Here is a 15,511-nt window from a genome sequence, read left to right on the forward strand (position 1 = left end):
CCTTGCTGAAGCATCGTCGTCCAGCGCCGTGGCGGGAGCGGGACGAGCGGGAGCCGCCGCATCCCAGTCTCTTCCTTCTTTCCGTTTCCGTTTTCAGCCCTGCTTCATCCCTGCTGTGCCTTTGAATCCCGTGAGTAGCTGGAGTGTCGGCCAGATGTCTAACTATATTATTTATTGGCTGCATTTCTCCTTCTGTTGGAGAAGGTGCTCGGGGTTTCGAGCCCAATCAGAAACAGTTGTAGTTTCCCACGTGAAGGGCCCTCCGCTGCCCGGCCGCCTGCTGGCTGCTAGAGATGGCACAGGCCCTGCGAACGGCCCGCGGGGTTTGATGCAGTTTGTGTATTTCTGTGCACAGCCATCCATCAGGGAGGCTGCATCCCTCTCTCCCGGGTGAATCTGTTCCTTAACTTCATCTTTCCTACGCCGTTTGAGTACATGATTTTGGCCACCATCATTGCCAACTGCATTGTCTTGGCCCTGGAACAGCATCTTCCTGAGGATGACAAGACCCCGATGTCCCGCAGACTGGTATGTGCCTCCTTCCTTCTCCTCTTTCCCCGGTCCCTTCTCTCCCCCAGTGGTTCCCTTCTCCTTTGCTTCCTCACCTGGCCCCCTCCCCCACCGCCCGCTACAGTTCAGTGAGGACTTTGTTCTTTGCTGAGGGACATGCTGGTGACAAACCCCACTGGGAGGCAGAAGGACGAGAGGACTGACCATTCTAACTCCCGCTCCCAGAAGTTCTGAGGGCATCACAAACACTTGTGGACACACGGTGTGGTAGCCAGACAAGAGGAAAGGGCAGGAGCAGGGGCCATTAACTTCACTCCCCTGCCTAACGGATTGGGAAGCGAGAGGGAGAAAGAAGGGTGCTCCAAGCCTACGTGCCTTCACAGTGCTGAGCTTTGTAGGTGTCGTGTCCGTACTCTCCTTAAAGCAAGGAGTCACGTGTCTAGTGTATTCTCCCAACAGAGGACAACCTAATAGCTTAAAATCTAAATGTATGCATAAGTGGCTTCAGCCTAATTACCTGCAGAAGAGAACCCTCGAGCTTACAGGGTAAGTGAAGGCCAGCAGAGGAAAAGCCAACTCTGGGGGTGCCCGGGTGGCTCAGTGGGTTAAGCCTCTGGCTTCGGCTTTCATTCAAAGCACACAAAGAAAGAAGGCTCAGGTCATGATCTCCGGGTCCTGGGATTGAGCCCCGTATTGGGCTCTCTGCTCAGCAGGGAGCCTGCTTCTTCCTCTCTCTCTGCCTACCTCTTTGCCTACTTGTGATCTCTTTCTGTCAAATAAATAAAATCTAAAAAAAAAAAAAAAAAAAAAGGAAAGAAAAGCCAACTTTGCCAGGGTGAAGCCAGAAACGTCAGCCACTCTCCTGGGAAGAGGTCTGACTTGACTGTGACCCCCCATACCTATCCCTTCCGGCAGCTGGCTCCCCCAGGCTTCCGGTGCGCTTGTGCATTCCCCGAGTCCTTCAGTGAGTGCACTCACTTCCCACTTGTACTCAGGTGTCCTGTAGGAGCGAGGAGTAGTCAGAGTGGAGAGGGTGGCCGGGGCGTGACTTTGTCTGCATTCCCCCAGTCCCTTAACCAGAACCCATGCTTCTCATCCCGCAGGAGAAGACGGAACCGTATTTCATTGGGATCTTTTGCTTTGAAGCTGGTATCAAAATTGTGGCCCTGGGGTTCATCTTCCATAAGGGCTCGTACCTCCGCAATGGCTGGAATGTCATGGACTTCATCGTGGTCCTCAGTGGGTGAGTCCTTTTCCAGTCAGTCCTTTCTGGTGTGAGGGGTTGTGCCCGTGTGGTCTTGTGGTCCTGAAGTGACTGGTACAAGGAACCCAGGGGTGGGAAGGCGGTGCGGGGAGTAGGGTCAGAACAAAAAAGTTCAAGGATGAGATTCCTCACGGGGCTAAACCATAGGTGACCCATGTGCAGGGGGAACGAGTACTCTGTGGGGATGCTTGTGGCATTCTGTAGAGGTTACAGAACCAAAGTGTGGCTACTTCTGCTTCTGGTTTTCATTCGGTGTTTGACTAGTGCTGGACACACATATCCCAGTGAGTCTTTGCACTAAAGCACACAGCTTGCGCTAGCCTGAGGGGCCCCCAGCAAAATGGGCCCCAAATGCCATGAGATGCAGTGTTTCCTTGAATGTTGAAGAAGAACCACCCCCTGCAATGATATTTTCTTAACTGATCATTGAGACTTGTGTCCCGACCACAGAACTTTTTATGATTTGCGGATTTATTAATAGGAGTATAAAATTGAAACACATTAAAATATTTGATAAGTAATCCTGAATTATTGCTGATGCAGTGTCATATTTGCATTATTTAAATATTTGATAAATCATTTTTTGGAGAATGAATATAGTATGGCCTCTATTGGGGCCCATCCAATGCCATTAGCAGCATATGTGATGGCCTTGGGACTGGTGGTAATGGGCATGACTTTCTGGGCTTTTGTGGTTGCTCGCTGTTATTTGTGTCTGGTGGCTTTTGGTGCCTGCATGGGAGGGTAGTGGCCCAGGCCTCATGGGGGAGCCCCTGGCCTGTGTGGGCATGACTGCGGCAGTAAGGGGTGTGACTTGAGAAGTCCCATACCCAGCTGCTTGCCAGACCTGTGTGGAAAAGAAGAGAATGCAGTAGAAAAGTGAGGAGGGGAATCTAGGAGCCACCATTATGACTGATCAAAAGGAGGGGGGAACAAAGAGGAAATTTGTTCCAGGGAACAGAGGAGCGGAGGTAGATAAAGTCTGAGGAAAACGAGACCTTGGGAATGTTCGCGTCCACTCATGTCTTGTGGAACACATGCAGTACTCATACTTTAACCTTCCCACCAATCGCGATTAGGTGAAAGAGAAGAAGGGGAAGGTGTGTAGGACTGGAATGTTCGAATGCGGCTCATCAGCAGGCAAACCGCTAGTATAGGGAACAGATAAATGGAGACTATGATGTTTAAAAACATTTGTCTTATGGGAGGATTTTCTGAAGGTTACTCTTATAAAAAAAAAATTCTACTGAATCTTAAACATGGCTTAGTCTATGAAGATAATTTGTACATAGTGTTTCAGAAGTGCGTGGTCATCGACAATGCAGCACACCTGGGCCATGTTTCTCATGGTTTATTTTTTTCAGCTTTATGGAGGTATGATTGATGGATAGAAATTGTATATATTTAAAGTGCGTGTTGTGATGTTTAGATACACACTGCAGAATGATTACCACAATCAAGCTAATGAACATACCCGTCATCTCACACGGTTACCTGTTTCATGTGTGTGGTGAGATCACTTGAGCTCCACTCTGCAAATTTGAAGTGTATGGTACATTATTATTAACTGTAGTCACCGTGTGGTCACCATGCTGGTGTCCGGGACTTACTCCTCTGTAGCTGATAGTTTGCACTCTTGACAGGTTTCTCCCCCACTCCCAGCTCCTAGCAAGTACCATTCATTTCTCTGTTACTGTGAGTTCGATTTTTTTTTTTAAGGTTTTGCATAGAAATGAGATCATGAAGTAGTTTTCTTTTCAGTGCTTGGGTTATTTCAGTTAGCATAATGTCCTCTGAGTTCATCCGTATCATCGCAAATGGCATCATTCTTTTTTTTAAGGCTAAGTAGCATTCCTTCGTCACCCACCGATGGACTTTGAGGTTGTTTTCCTATCTTGGCTATTGTGAATAATGCTACAGCAAACATGGAGGTGTAAGTATCTCTTCAAGTTAGTGGTTTTATTTCCTTTGGTTATATACTCAGAAGTGGAATTGCTGGATTTATGGTATTTCTATTTTTAATTTTTTGAGGAGCCTCTATACTATTTTCCATAGTGACTGTGCCAATTTAACATTTGCACCAATAGTGCATGAGGGCTCCCTTTTCTCCACGTCCCCGCCAAGGCTTGTTATCTTTTGACTTTTTGATAGTGGCTTGATGATGTTTTAAATGTCCCTAACATAAGTAATACTACTATATCGTGAGAGATCTAAACGAGAATCTGAGTCCTTTAGAAATATTGTGATTCTATCTGGGAGCAAAGTACCACATACTGCAATGCATGTGGTTTATATGTCCACATTGTGTGCGCTTTTGGTCCTGTTGAGTTCTGTATGTGTCAGAGGCCATTTGAAATTTCTCATCTCACCATTTACTTATTTAGAGAGTTGGGGGGCGCAAAGAAGAGGAGGAGGGAGAGAGACACTTAAGGAGGTTCCACACCCAGCACAGAGCCTGATGTGGGGCTCGATCTCACAACCCTGAGATCATGACCTGAGCTGAAGTCAAGAGTTAGATGCTTAACTGACCGAGCCACCCTGGTGCCCCTCATCCATTTATTTTTATTTTAAACTATTATGTGTCCATTAAACAAAATATTGGAAAGTCAAAAGAGAAAAACAGTTTACTGATGAAGAATTCATAACTGTTTGGTGGTGTTTCCTTCCAGACCTTTCAGTGCTAAGGAAGTTTTCTTATCAATGCATATAATTTTGCGGCCTTTTGTCAAAGCCGTATGGACATAGTACATATTACTCTATATTTTGGTAAAAATCTGTAATGCTCGACCAGCAGTTTATTACCTGGATGTCCATGGAAGATGAGGACTTCTCCATTTTTAAAGATTTTATTTATTTATTTGACAGACAGAGATCACAAGTAGGCAGAGAAGCAGGCAGAGAGAGAGGAGGAAGCAGTCTCCCTGCCGAGCAGAGAGCCCGATGCGGGGCTTGATCCCAGGACCTGACCATGACCTGAGCCAGAGGCAGAGGCTTTAACCCACTGAGCCACCCAGGCGCCCCGACTTCTCCATTTTTTCCATGATTTGACAGCGAGGTTGCCTTCTGGTTTGGGCTATTTTAGTTAATGATTAAAAGTGTTGCAGTGTACGTCTTTAGGACATCACATTTTGAGAGGCATCATGACAGGTTGAAGTGCTTCTAAAGGTGGCTCTGCCGTTCTGGTGTGGGGTCCGGCCGCTAGTATGTGTGAGGGGAGGTGGAGGAACTGGACCCTTTGACAGGAGGGGAGAAGACTGTTGGAAACTGAGGCACAGGCTTCCCAGAAGGGTTGCCATGTGGCTTGAGGAGCAGGTTTGTAGGAATCACCAGGATCTTTCCATTAGCATGGCCAGGAAGGTCCTCCATGTCCTTGCTTGCCTGTGTCGGGGTGCACACGAGTGGGCCCAGGTGGTGACCCCGAGGCTATGTCACTCATCCTCTTCATTCTCTGAGGGCCTGCTCAGCCCTCCAGCCTCTTAATAGTGGCTCTTCAGACTTTGCCAAAATGTCCCTGCTGTCCATTGGAACCAACAGGACTTTGTCCCTGTTCTTACACCTCCCGATTCCTTTCTCTCTCCTTAATTCCCACATGAATGTGCCCCAGGGAAAAGGTTTGGTGCTCTAGAGGTTCCTGCTGAGGGTTCCCCAGGAATGGCTCCTCGGATTTAGCCTGCGGTGCACATGGCGTGTCACACAGCACAGCGCACTGCTCCCCAGTGCCCGTTTCTCAAGCTGGAGCATCGTCGACGTCAGCCCGTGTCTTACAATAAGGACACGATATTGTGTAATTGACAGCATTTTTCTTTCTGTCTTTGCTAAGAAGGAGCTCACAGGGTACCTTACAACTCTTGGGGTCTTAGAAGCAGTGAGATATGTTATAATACCAACCAGGCAGCCAAGCAGATCAGCCTCTTGATGTGACTCATTGAGTCCTCAGGTTGGTTAAGTGCTCTGTCCGAGGTCACTGCTTCTTGACCGCAGCTCGTGGTTCGGCACTGTGCCCTTTGACCCAGGGCTGGTGCTTTGCCTGGGACAGCCCCCCTCCGGGCTTCCTGACATCCGCCACTGCAGTGGTCCCTGCTGGCAGCGCCTACTTCCCACTGGAGTTCCAGGTGTCCCTGCACATTTTCCTCCTGTGTGCAGAGGGAATGACAGGTGCTGGAGCGTGACACAGCGCCTCCGGCTGAGACTGCACAACTTCTCAGCTCATCAGCGTGTGACTCGAGGAGAGGGACCGACGGAGGGGGTGTTGAGGTGTCAGACGGCTGGTTCGGTGAAAGACCTTCTATCAGTGACCTTTGCTAAGGAAGGAGTAGCTGGGGACTGGGTCCCTCTGACCTTCCAACCTCTGGTATTCTTAGGTCTGTAAGTTGAGAGAGTTCATGGTTTAGGAAGCTAATGTATGTGCTTTATTCATCTAAGGCTCATAATCCCCCAAATGAGGTCTTATTATCCTCATGTCATAGACGAAGAAGACAGGTTCGGGGAGGGACTTACGAGAAAGTACTCGATGCAGGACTTGAGCCCACATCTGCTGGCACCAGGGTCCTTCTTCACACTGTCAGCCACCTGCCAAGCTGACGGGCTCTGTGTGTCGTATGCAATCTCTGTGAATGCGTGTTCCTTCAGTTCCCTTGATGCAATGTGGGGTGCGCGGTGCATGATTTGGCAAATATCCCCATCCCAGAGCTGCAGCTTCCCATGTGACTTCAGGAGGACCCGAGTCCCATATGTCCATCCTAAGACTTGTCTCTGTGGTTAAGAAGCCCTGTAGCTTAGTTCTTGTGGGGTTAATTATAAAAGCTGAATCACAAGTTCATTAATAGGCTTGTTCGTTCATTCACACGTTTACCCATTTTTTGAACAAACTTGTATCATGGAACACTCGAGCAAGTGCTAGGACTGTGACACACCAAAGTTAATATATTCTCATTTCTCCTAAAAGACAGTGGAATTTGCCATTCCTTTAACAAACTAGTACCTTACATAACTTGGGATCTCTTGTATTGGTAACAATTTAGGACATGTGGTTTCTAAACATTTGTTAGGCCACCTGGAAAATTCTACATTATTTGAAGTCCTTATCCCCTAGTAGTCTTTATAATAAATCATAGTACCTGGAAGAGCTGGGTGACTGATAGAGGAGGATGGGAGCGCAGAGATGCTCCTCGGCTGTGGCTAAGAATAGAGAAGAAAGGGTGAGGACTGTCTTTCTTTCTTTCTTTTTTTAAATTTTAATTAATTAATTAATTAATTTTTTTTTGGTGCTCCAAAATTCATTGTTTATGCACCACACCCAGTGCTCCCTGCAATACATGCCCTCCTTAATACCCACCACCACCCTCCCCTCCAAAACCCTCAGTTTGTTTCTCAGAGTCCACAGTCTCTCATGGTTCCTCTCCCGCTCCGATTTCCCCCAACTCCCTTCTCCTCTCCATCGCCCTATGTCCTCTGTGTTATTCCTTATGCTCCACAAGTAAGTGAAACCATATGATAGTTGACTCTCTCTGCTTGACCTATTTCACTCAGCATAATCTCTTCCAGTCCCATCCATGTGGATAACAAAAGTTGGGTATTCATCCTTTCTAATGGAGGCATAATATTCCATTGTATATATGGACCACATCTTCTTTATTCCTCTGCTGAAGGGCATCTTGACTCTTTCCACGGAACACAGTGGGCATATTGACTCTTTCCACAATGGCCATAGGTGACTGTGGCCATTGCTGCTATGAACATTGGGGTACAGATGGCCCTTCTTTTCACTACATCTGTATCTTTGGGGTAAATACCCAGTCGTACAATTGCAGGGTCATAGAGTAGCTCTATTTTGAATTTCTTAAGGAATCTCCGCACTGTTCTCCAAAGTGGCTGCACCAGCTTGCATTCCCACCAGCAGTGTAAGAGGGTTCCCCTTTCTCCGCATCCTCTCCAACACACAAATGGCTAACAGACACGTGAAAAAATGTCCATCATCATTTGCCATCAGGGAGATTCAAATCAAAACCACATTGAGATACCACCTTAGAGCAATTAGAATAGCCAAAATCAACAAGACCGGAAACAACAAGTGTTGGAAAACTGTCTTTCAACACTATTCCTCTCTGTAGCCTTAGGGCCTGGATTGTAGTAGGTAAATGTCAGTTGAATTGAATCCTTTGCTTCATCCCAGAATCTCTCATCACCTATAGGATGCAAAAGAGAGTGTGGAGGGAAGCCTGGGCTTGGGCGTAGGGAAGTGTTATCTGTTACCAGTCCTTCACCTTAATCTACAATGTCTCTCTCATGTAGCTATGACTCGTCCCAGCTGGCTCCCATTCTGATCACTCTGTTAGAGAAAGGAGAGCTGGGAATTCAGTCTCCCAGACACCTGGGTGGCTCAGTGGGTTAAGCCTCTGCCTTCGGCTCAGGTCATGATCCCAGGGTCCTGGGATCGAGCCCCACATCGGGCTTTCTGCTCTGCAGGGAGCCTGCTTCCTCCTCTCTCTCTGCCTGCCTCTCTGCCTACTTGTGATCTCTGTCAGATAAATAAAGAAAAAATTTAGTTAGTAAATTCACTCAGGTTAGTAAGAGGTACAGGGTTCTAGTCACTTGGGCCTGTTTTCAGGGTTCTCAGTGTTACCTTTTGGGGATTGCTTCCTGGGTGATGGCGTCGGGGGTAGGGTCAGGGCGAAATATTGAAGACCCAGCCTTCTAGACGTAGCTGTAGGGGGTGGTAAGGAGAAAGCAACAGGAGTGAGTCACCTGCCACTTGCTGTACAGTGAAAGCTGCTGTTTGTTAACCCACGTGCCAAAGACTGTGTAGTATGTAATCCCACATGCACACGTATGGATGTGTGTATGTATGTTACTGCTCAGAGCATGCTGTGCCAACAGTTTGGCATCCTTACTGTGGGAGATGACCTGTTTTGACTATTCCTTAACTATGAGTGTCTGCATGCAAGCCCTGGAGAGTGGGTAGGTGTATCTAAGCTTGGGGCTTTTCCTCTTTTTTTTTCTACTGAGCCCCTCACTCCACCCTTCTGTCTTCCTTCACGAGACGTGGTCGCACACCCACAGTGTGCCCGGCACTGTGCTCGGTGTGCGTGGCTGTGGGTGGGCTGGGGCTGAGTGTCCCACGCCGGGACCCACATGTCATGAAAACCAAGAGGAAGGGCAGCAACCTACCTTTGGGGGGGGATTAGGGCAAACTTTCCGAAAGAAGTAACATTTAAATTCGGATGCAAGATGGGCAGGTGGGATTGAGACAAGGAAGAGGAGGTTTTCAGGGGAAGGAATGCTTCGTCCAAACCCTTGCAGCTGCAAGAGGGAGAGTAAGCAGGACCGTTCTGGGGTGTTGGCCGGTGGCGTCTGAGAGCTCAGCCTGGAGGTCTGTAGGAGCTCAAGCCGGCCTGGCCCGGGAGCCGGGGTGGGGGGCAGTGGGGAACCCCTGCAGGCTTTGAGCTGGACTGGAATGATGCGTTCTAAGTCTGCACAGGACTTCTTTATCCTGGAAGCAATCCATTCTGAGGTCTTGGCAGGGAGAGGAGAAGGGAGCCATGACCATGTCTTTGGCCGCAGTTTGGGGGGATGTGCATAACCAAGCCGAGAAGAGGAGAGATAAAGGAAGAAGGAGCAGGAAAGAGGAAAGCCAGAGGACATGCTGGGGGCTGCCAGCGCAGGTCCCCAGCTTTTCCTGAGCAGCACACGCCGAGTGCTTCAGCCTGAAGCCTGTTGGTAGGAGGGTGGTATCTGGAGCTAAATATACATTGATAGGTATTTTTAGAGGGCTTCTGTAAGGAGGCCGCCCTAATACACGAGTTTCCTGAGCAGCTACAGATCGAGGAAAGCAGTTTCCCGGTGGGAGCCCCGTCTCCAGTGCCGAGAATGTGGGGGAGGTGTTGCGAACGCAGTCCCGGGGCCCCCTGCCCGATTTAAACCTCTGTGGTAATAGTACCACAACACTTGTATTTATATACCGTGAGCCTGGCAGGATTTACAGACCCGCCCTGTGCTCATCCTCTCTGCTCTCCGTGGGTGAAGCGGGGGGTGGGGGGCACGGGAGGGCTCGGTGAGGGGAGGGGGTGTTGGGGCTTGTCATTTGGGAGATGTCTAACCCCACACTGGGGGCACACGGCTGCTGCTTGCGGCAGCTCCTTTCATCAGAACATTATTATTACTATTTTTTTAAAGTGCGTTTTCCTCCAGATAGATAAATGATGGGAAGGCTGGAGTTAGAATAAGGAATTTTGTTTCTCGCGGAGCTTAGAGATCTCTCAGGTCTGTGCCAGTGAGAAACCCAGTTCCTTCAGGGAGACTCTGAATGAGGGTCCCAGGTGGTAGTGGACAGGTGGGTGAGTGGGGATTACTCCTTGAATGCTGGGAAATTGTCCTTTCATACAGGACATTTTTTCAGTATTGAGAACTATCTTTGAGTCACTCAAAAGATATTTATTGAGCAGCTACTATGTTCTAGTTTTAGCATTGTTTCTCTTTCCTGAATGGCTGCTTCTTGCCTCCCCCACTGACTGACAGAAGCTGGAACTGGAGAGAACCGAGTAAGGCCTGAATTGGCCGTGGTGTTAATAAGGAGGAAGTGGGAGAGGGAGTGGAAGAGGCTTCAGAATCCTTGGGGAGGTCAGTTTGGGGCTATTTTCCTGGCTTTACGTCCATTCAGAACAGCTTAGAGAAAATATGATGGCAAGTTGCTTTCTAAGTCAGACCGTGTCCCTCCTAGGGCCGTCCAGTGCCTGCCCTCCGGTGCGTGCCCTCTTCCACGTGTGTGAGTGCGTGTGGGAGAGCGTGGCAGCAAGGGCGTTCCGCGGCATGTCTGCAAAGCAGAGATGGATGTAGCATAAATATTCATTCTGTCGGATTACCAGGTAGGCTTCTGAATTGAGGGGCGTGTTTACATTTGCCTTCTGTGGCTGACGCACGTCCCCTCACCTAGGCAGAGAGGTGTCCCCTGGAGTCTGTGTTGCAGATGGAGTCCACCGTGAAGCTCAAGTTCATCCGTGTGAAATGTGCAATTCAGCAGCACTATTTAATGCACGTCTCCCTGAAGTCAGGAGCTAGCAGAGGTGATGAGTGCAGAGTGGTTGCCCACAGGAGGGGTTGAAGGGAAGCAGGACAGGTGTTGAAAGGAAAAAGAAGGTGTACAGAGCTTAAAGAGAAGACACAAAGGAAAGTGAAGTTTACAGTTACTAAAACTTGATTACTGAATTTCAGATTTAGGAGGATGCTAAATTGCCCTGGCTTTCCCTTATTTATTTATTTTTTAAAGTTTTTTTTTTTTTTGAAATTTAAGAGTGAGAAGGAGCAGTGGGGAAGGGCAGAGGGAGGGAGAGAGAGAGAGAAGCAGACTCCCCGCAGAGCAAGGAGGCAGACGCGGGGCTCAATGCCAGGACCCAGAGATCATGCATGACCTGAGCCAGAGGCAGACACGTAACAGGCTGAGCCACCCAGGTGCCCCTTGGCTTTCCCTCATTTATTATCTGTCACAGAAGAGCACACGGAGGCCCCAGAGGCCAAGCAACTTGTGGAGGGTGTCCCAGCCGGATCGCGGTGAACAGGGACCCACCGCCTGGTTTGTGGTTGTGCCCCACTGTCCCTGACAGTGGGAAGCTGCTGCTACTTGATTGTGCTTAGGCCGTCCAGCTGGGGTGGGAGGAAACATTTCATTAGCTGGAGTATATATGCGGATCTTCTATGGGAATAGTTTAATCTAGGGGACTGAATGTTTCGGGGCTTGTGGGCTCTGGTCCTGACACTACAACGCATTGTCTCCGTGATGCTGGGTGACACTTCAATGATCTCTACCTCAGTTTCCTTTGTGAAGTGAGGACAGCACTTGCTCTAACTTTTTCACTGTGTCTTGTGACAAGTGAATGAAATAATGACTATGCCAGTGTTGATGGTGATGGCTCCCATTCCACCAGACGCTCACATGTCTTATTTTATTTTATTTGTTTATTTAAAAAATTTTTTTTAAATTTTTTAAATTTCTTTTCAGTGTTCCAGAATTAATTGTTTATGCATCACATCCAGTGCTCCATGCAATGCATGCCCTCCTTAATACCCACCACCAGGCTCACCCAACTTCCCAATCCTCACCTTATCAAGACCCTCAGATTGTTCCTCAGACTCCACAGTCTCTCATGGTTCGTCTCCCCCTCCAATTTCCCCCAACTCCCTTCTCTTCTCCATCTCCCCATGTCCTCCATGTTATCTCTTATGCTCCACAAGTAAGTGAAACCATATGATACTTGACTCTCTCTGCTTGACTTCTTTCACTCAGCATAATCTCTTCCAGTCCCGTCCATGTTGATACAAAAGTTGGGTATTCATCCTTTCTGATGGAGGCATAATACTCAATAGTATATATGGACCATATCCATATCTTCTTCATCCATTCATCTGTTGAAGGGCATCTTGGTTCTTTCCACAGTTTGGCGACCGTGGCCATTGCTGCTATGAACATTGGGGTACAGATGGCCCTTCTTTTCACTACATCAGTATCTTCAGGGTAAACACCCGTAGTACAGTTGCAGGGTCATAGAGAAGTTCTATTTTTAATTTCTTGAGGAATCTCCACACTGTTCTCCAAAGAGGCTGCACCAACTTGCATTCCCACCAACAGTGTAAGAGGGTTCCCCTTTCCCCACATCCTCTCCAACACACGTTGTTTACTGTCTTATTGATTTTGGCTATTCTGACTGGTGTAAGGTGTTATCTCAATGTGGTTTTGATTTGAATCTCCCTGATGGCTTGTGATAATGAACATTTTCTCATGTGTCTGTTAGCCATGGCTAACACGTCTTATTTTAAATGGGAAAGCCTTCATGCTGCGTCTCATCCCTGGTACAGGTCATTTTAAATGTAGAAACACAACAAGGCTGACAACTGTCTCCATTTTCGCGTTGAGGAAATCAATGCTGAAAGGGGCTATGTCAGGTGCTTTGTAGCCAAATAGCTACGAAGGGCAGGGAATGCCATTTTAATTCCGTTACCAACAATTCCAGAGCCCACGCTCTACCCTCTGAGGCCCAGCGGCCTCAGCAAAAGTGCCCCGAAAGGCAATTCAACAAAATAGCAAATCAGTGAGCAGTGATACCTTCCCCCAGGACAGTGATAATATGAAGATAAATGCTAAAATACACATAAAGCAACTTCGAAAAAAAAGTGTATAAACAATGAAAGTATCCAAAATACTCGGGTTCGGGAGCGCTCATTCAGAACAGTCATTTATCTCCATAAAACTTGCAGCCTCAGAGACAAGTCTCACTACAGTCTACTGCAAATTCCAAAACTGTGGCTAATTAAACGATTTCCATTGTTTGTCATTTTGTTTCATGACTGATGTTTACTGCAACTTGAATGTGGGATCTCTCTCTCACTTCCTTTGGGTAGCGTATCTAATCTCATCAGAACTGATCAAATCCTTCCACAGTGATTATCAACAACAACAAAGAAAGTCCAAGAGTAACAGCTGGAACAGAGGCCTTCATTTTTCATCTTTACGGATGATGAAAACCCTGCATTACCCAGATTCCCCTGCCCCCTGCCTTTTATTAATTAATTAGTTAATTAATATTTTGGCTTCATCTTCTGGCCCGCCATTTCTCCTCCCTCCTTCATACAGATATACACAGGTTAGAGGGGTGTGGTTGTTACAAAGGAGGGCTGAAGAGAATGTCCCTCTTCCCTCAGTCGGGTTGCCTCATTGGAGAGCTCTAGTTACCGCTCTGAGGAGCACTGACTGGGAAGACCGAGCTCCAATGTCCTCCAACCCTGTCTTTCATTTCCTTCTGTCTCGGCTGCCACTCTTCTCTCAGAAGCCTGGGCTGTGGTGACACAGTGGTTAGGAGAGGAGCTCAAGGCCATGGCTTTTCTCCCTGGATTGTAACTCTGGGACAGTGACTGGGAGGCTGAGTGACAGGTGTGGCTGGTTCACAATTTGAGGTGACATTTGCATTGAAGTCTCATGATTTACGTCACTGTGGGCGTCCCGTGCATCTTACCTCCTCCTCCTACCCCTGTGGAGCCCAGCTGGGCTTATGGCGTTGGTCCTTAGCCCAGGGCCACATAACTGGCCATGGGGAGACAAAATGAAACGGACGGGTCTGCTGTGTCTTTGCTGTTGGGTCTGAGTCAAAAGTCTGGGTGAAAAGGGATGACCAGGGTGAGGTCTGTTGCAGCTCGGCCCACTCAGGGCTGAACATGCCGTGCACCCACATCTGAAACCTGGAGGGGTTTCAGGTTCCAGGGGGTTCGGGTTCCAGGGAAGATGTGGAGGGGCCAGTCGAAGACAGGGAGGAAGGAAGGGTGGAGGCAGCCTGTATGCGTCGAGCACCTTCCGTGTGTTCCGCACGTTGTGCTGACTCCGAGGGATGCGGCCGTGGAGAGAGATGTCCTTTCTGTTGTCTTAGAGCTTGCCACCCAGCAGAGAAGACAGATGTTAAATATGCTTAAATATAATAGTTTTTAAAGTGCTGCCAAGGAGACCTGTTAGGAGGCTGGGAGGGCTTTAAACTGGGAACCTAACCTAACCTGAGGGAGGACGTACAAGGAGTTGCTGTTGATGTGGAAGGTTGGAGACTGGGCAGCATTTGGCTGGAAAAAGAAGACAAGAGGGAAGGGGGTGGGGTCAAGAGGGTAGAGGCAGAGGGCAGGGAAGGACTGACGGTGGCAGAGCCTGGCAGGTCTTGGAAACAGAAGACCAGCGGGCCTGTCACACTGTGACGGAGATGAGGCTACATTGAGGGAGGCTGGAGAAGGGGGCGGGGCCACGTCATTCAGGGCCACATAGCGTTACCAGGGGTGTTCCATGGGATGCCATTGCGCGGTTGAAGTAGGAAAGTGGACCCGGTTGCAGCACATGAGCGGGGATGGGACAATGCTTGCCGAGGAGATAGAACCACTTCCCTGAATGACTCTGTGTCTGCTCAAAATGAGGGACACACAATTAGTGTCCTCCAAGAGTCCCTCTCTTCTGTCTTGCCTCCTCCCTCCAGCACTGCCCTCAGCTATAATTTTGTTTAACCTTTTGGAGTTGTACCAAAACCCCATCAGCAGACCTTATAATCTAGCCCATTATATGCTAAAGATCTGTTCATCTTGCCCAGAGCAGAGACATAGTCCTGCCTTCTGGGTTCACAGTCTGAGCCTCTCCTACTGATTCAAATAATGGGTAGGAATTGATGAGTGTGTGGGCTTTTATTTTTGATATTCAGTGGAGACATTATTTTAAAAAATGCTTTTGCGAGAACATTGCTATATGATTATTATGATTTTTATTTTTCTGATAGAACAATAGTCAAAAGACCAAGCCAACCCACATTCTTGTTTATGGGATGTTTCTCTTTTTTTTCCTGCCTTCTAAGCCTGTGACACATCATGATGCTAGATCTGGATCCCAGTTGAACTCTGGTTAATAACCACCATAAACACAACATTTTGTGATTTAGGGGCTCCATCCGGCGAGAGCTCACAGTGCTCTGTAGTTCACCATCTACTCACTCCTCATTTGGAAGAGGGAACTAGAGGCCTCCTCCTGGTTCCCTTTCTGGGTAAGTGTTGTAGTCTCTGTTCTAGAGACAGGTCGCCCAGATGGATGCTTCACAGCTAGTCTTCGGTGCTGGAGATGGGGAGGTGCTCACTGCTGTCCCCAGTCTTTCCTAATTACTACTTCAATCCCACATGCTCTCTCCTGAGGAGCACAGCCCACTCCTTCATGTTCCAGCTTCCTCCTCGCTGTTC

At 48.2% G+C, this 15,511-nt stretch overlaps 1 protein-coding gene across 5 annotated transcripts in view; it reads left to right on the forward strand.

The window, feature by feature from the left end:
* Nucleotides 1–15,511, forward strand: part of CACNA1E (calcium voltage-gated channel subunit alpha1 E) — a 505,625-nt gene that overhangs the window by 207,453 nt on the left and 282,661 nt on the right. For 3 of the 5 annotated variants that reach the window (XM_059145248.1, XM_059145251.1, XM_059145250.1), the window contains exons 1-2: nucleotides 395–528; nucleotides 1,614–1,753. In XM_059145248.1, the coding sequence (XP_059001231.1) occupies nucleotides 436–528; nucleotides 1,614–1,753 (233 nt within the window). In that variant the 5' untranslated portion in view covers nucleotides 395–435. Of the gene's footprint in view, nucleotides 1–392; nucleotides 529–1,613; nucleotides 1,754–15,511 lie in introns of those variants that run through there. The other 2 variants (XM_059145253.1, XM_059145252.1) reach the window with 2 other exon arrangements.

This window comes from Mustela lutreola, chromosome 14 (assembly GCF_030435805.1).
Source record: "Mustela lutreola isolate mMusLut2 chromosome 14, mMusLut2.pri, whole genome shotgun sequence".
Taxonomy (NCBI): Eukaryota; Metazoa; Chordata; class Mammalia; order Carnivora; family Mustelidae; genus Mustela; species Mustela lutreola.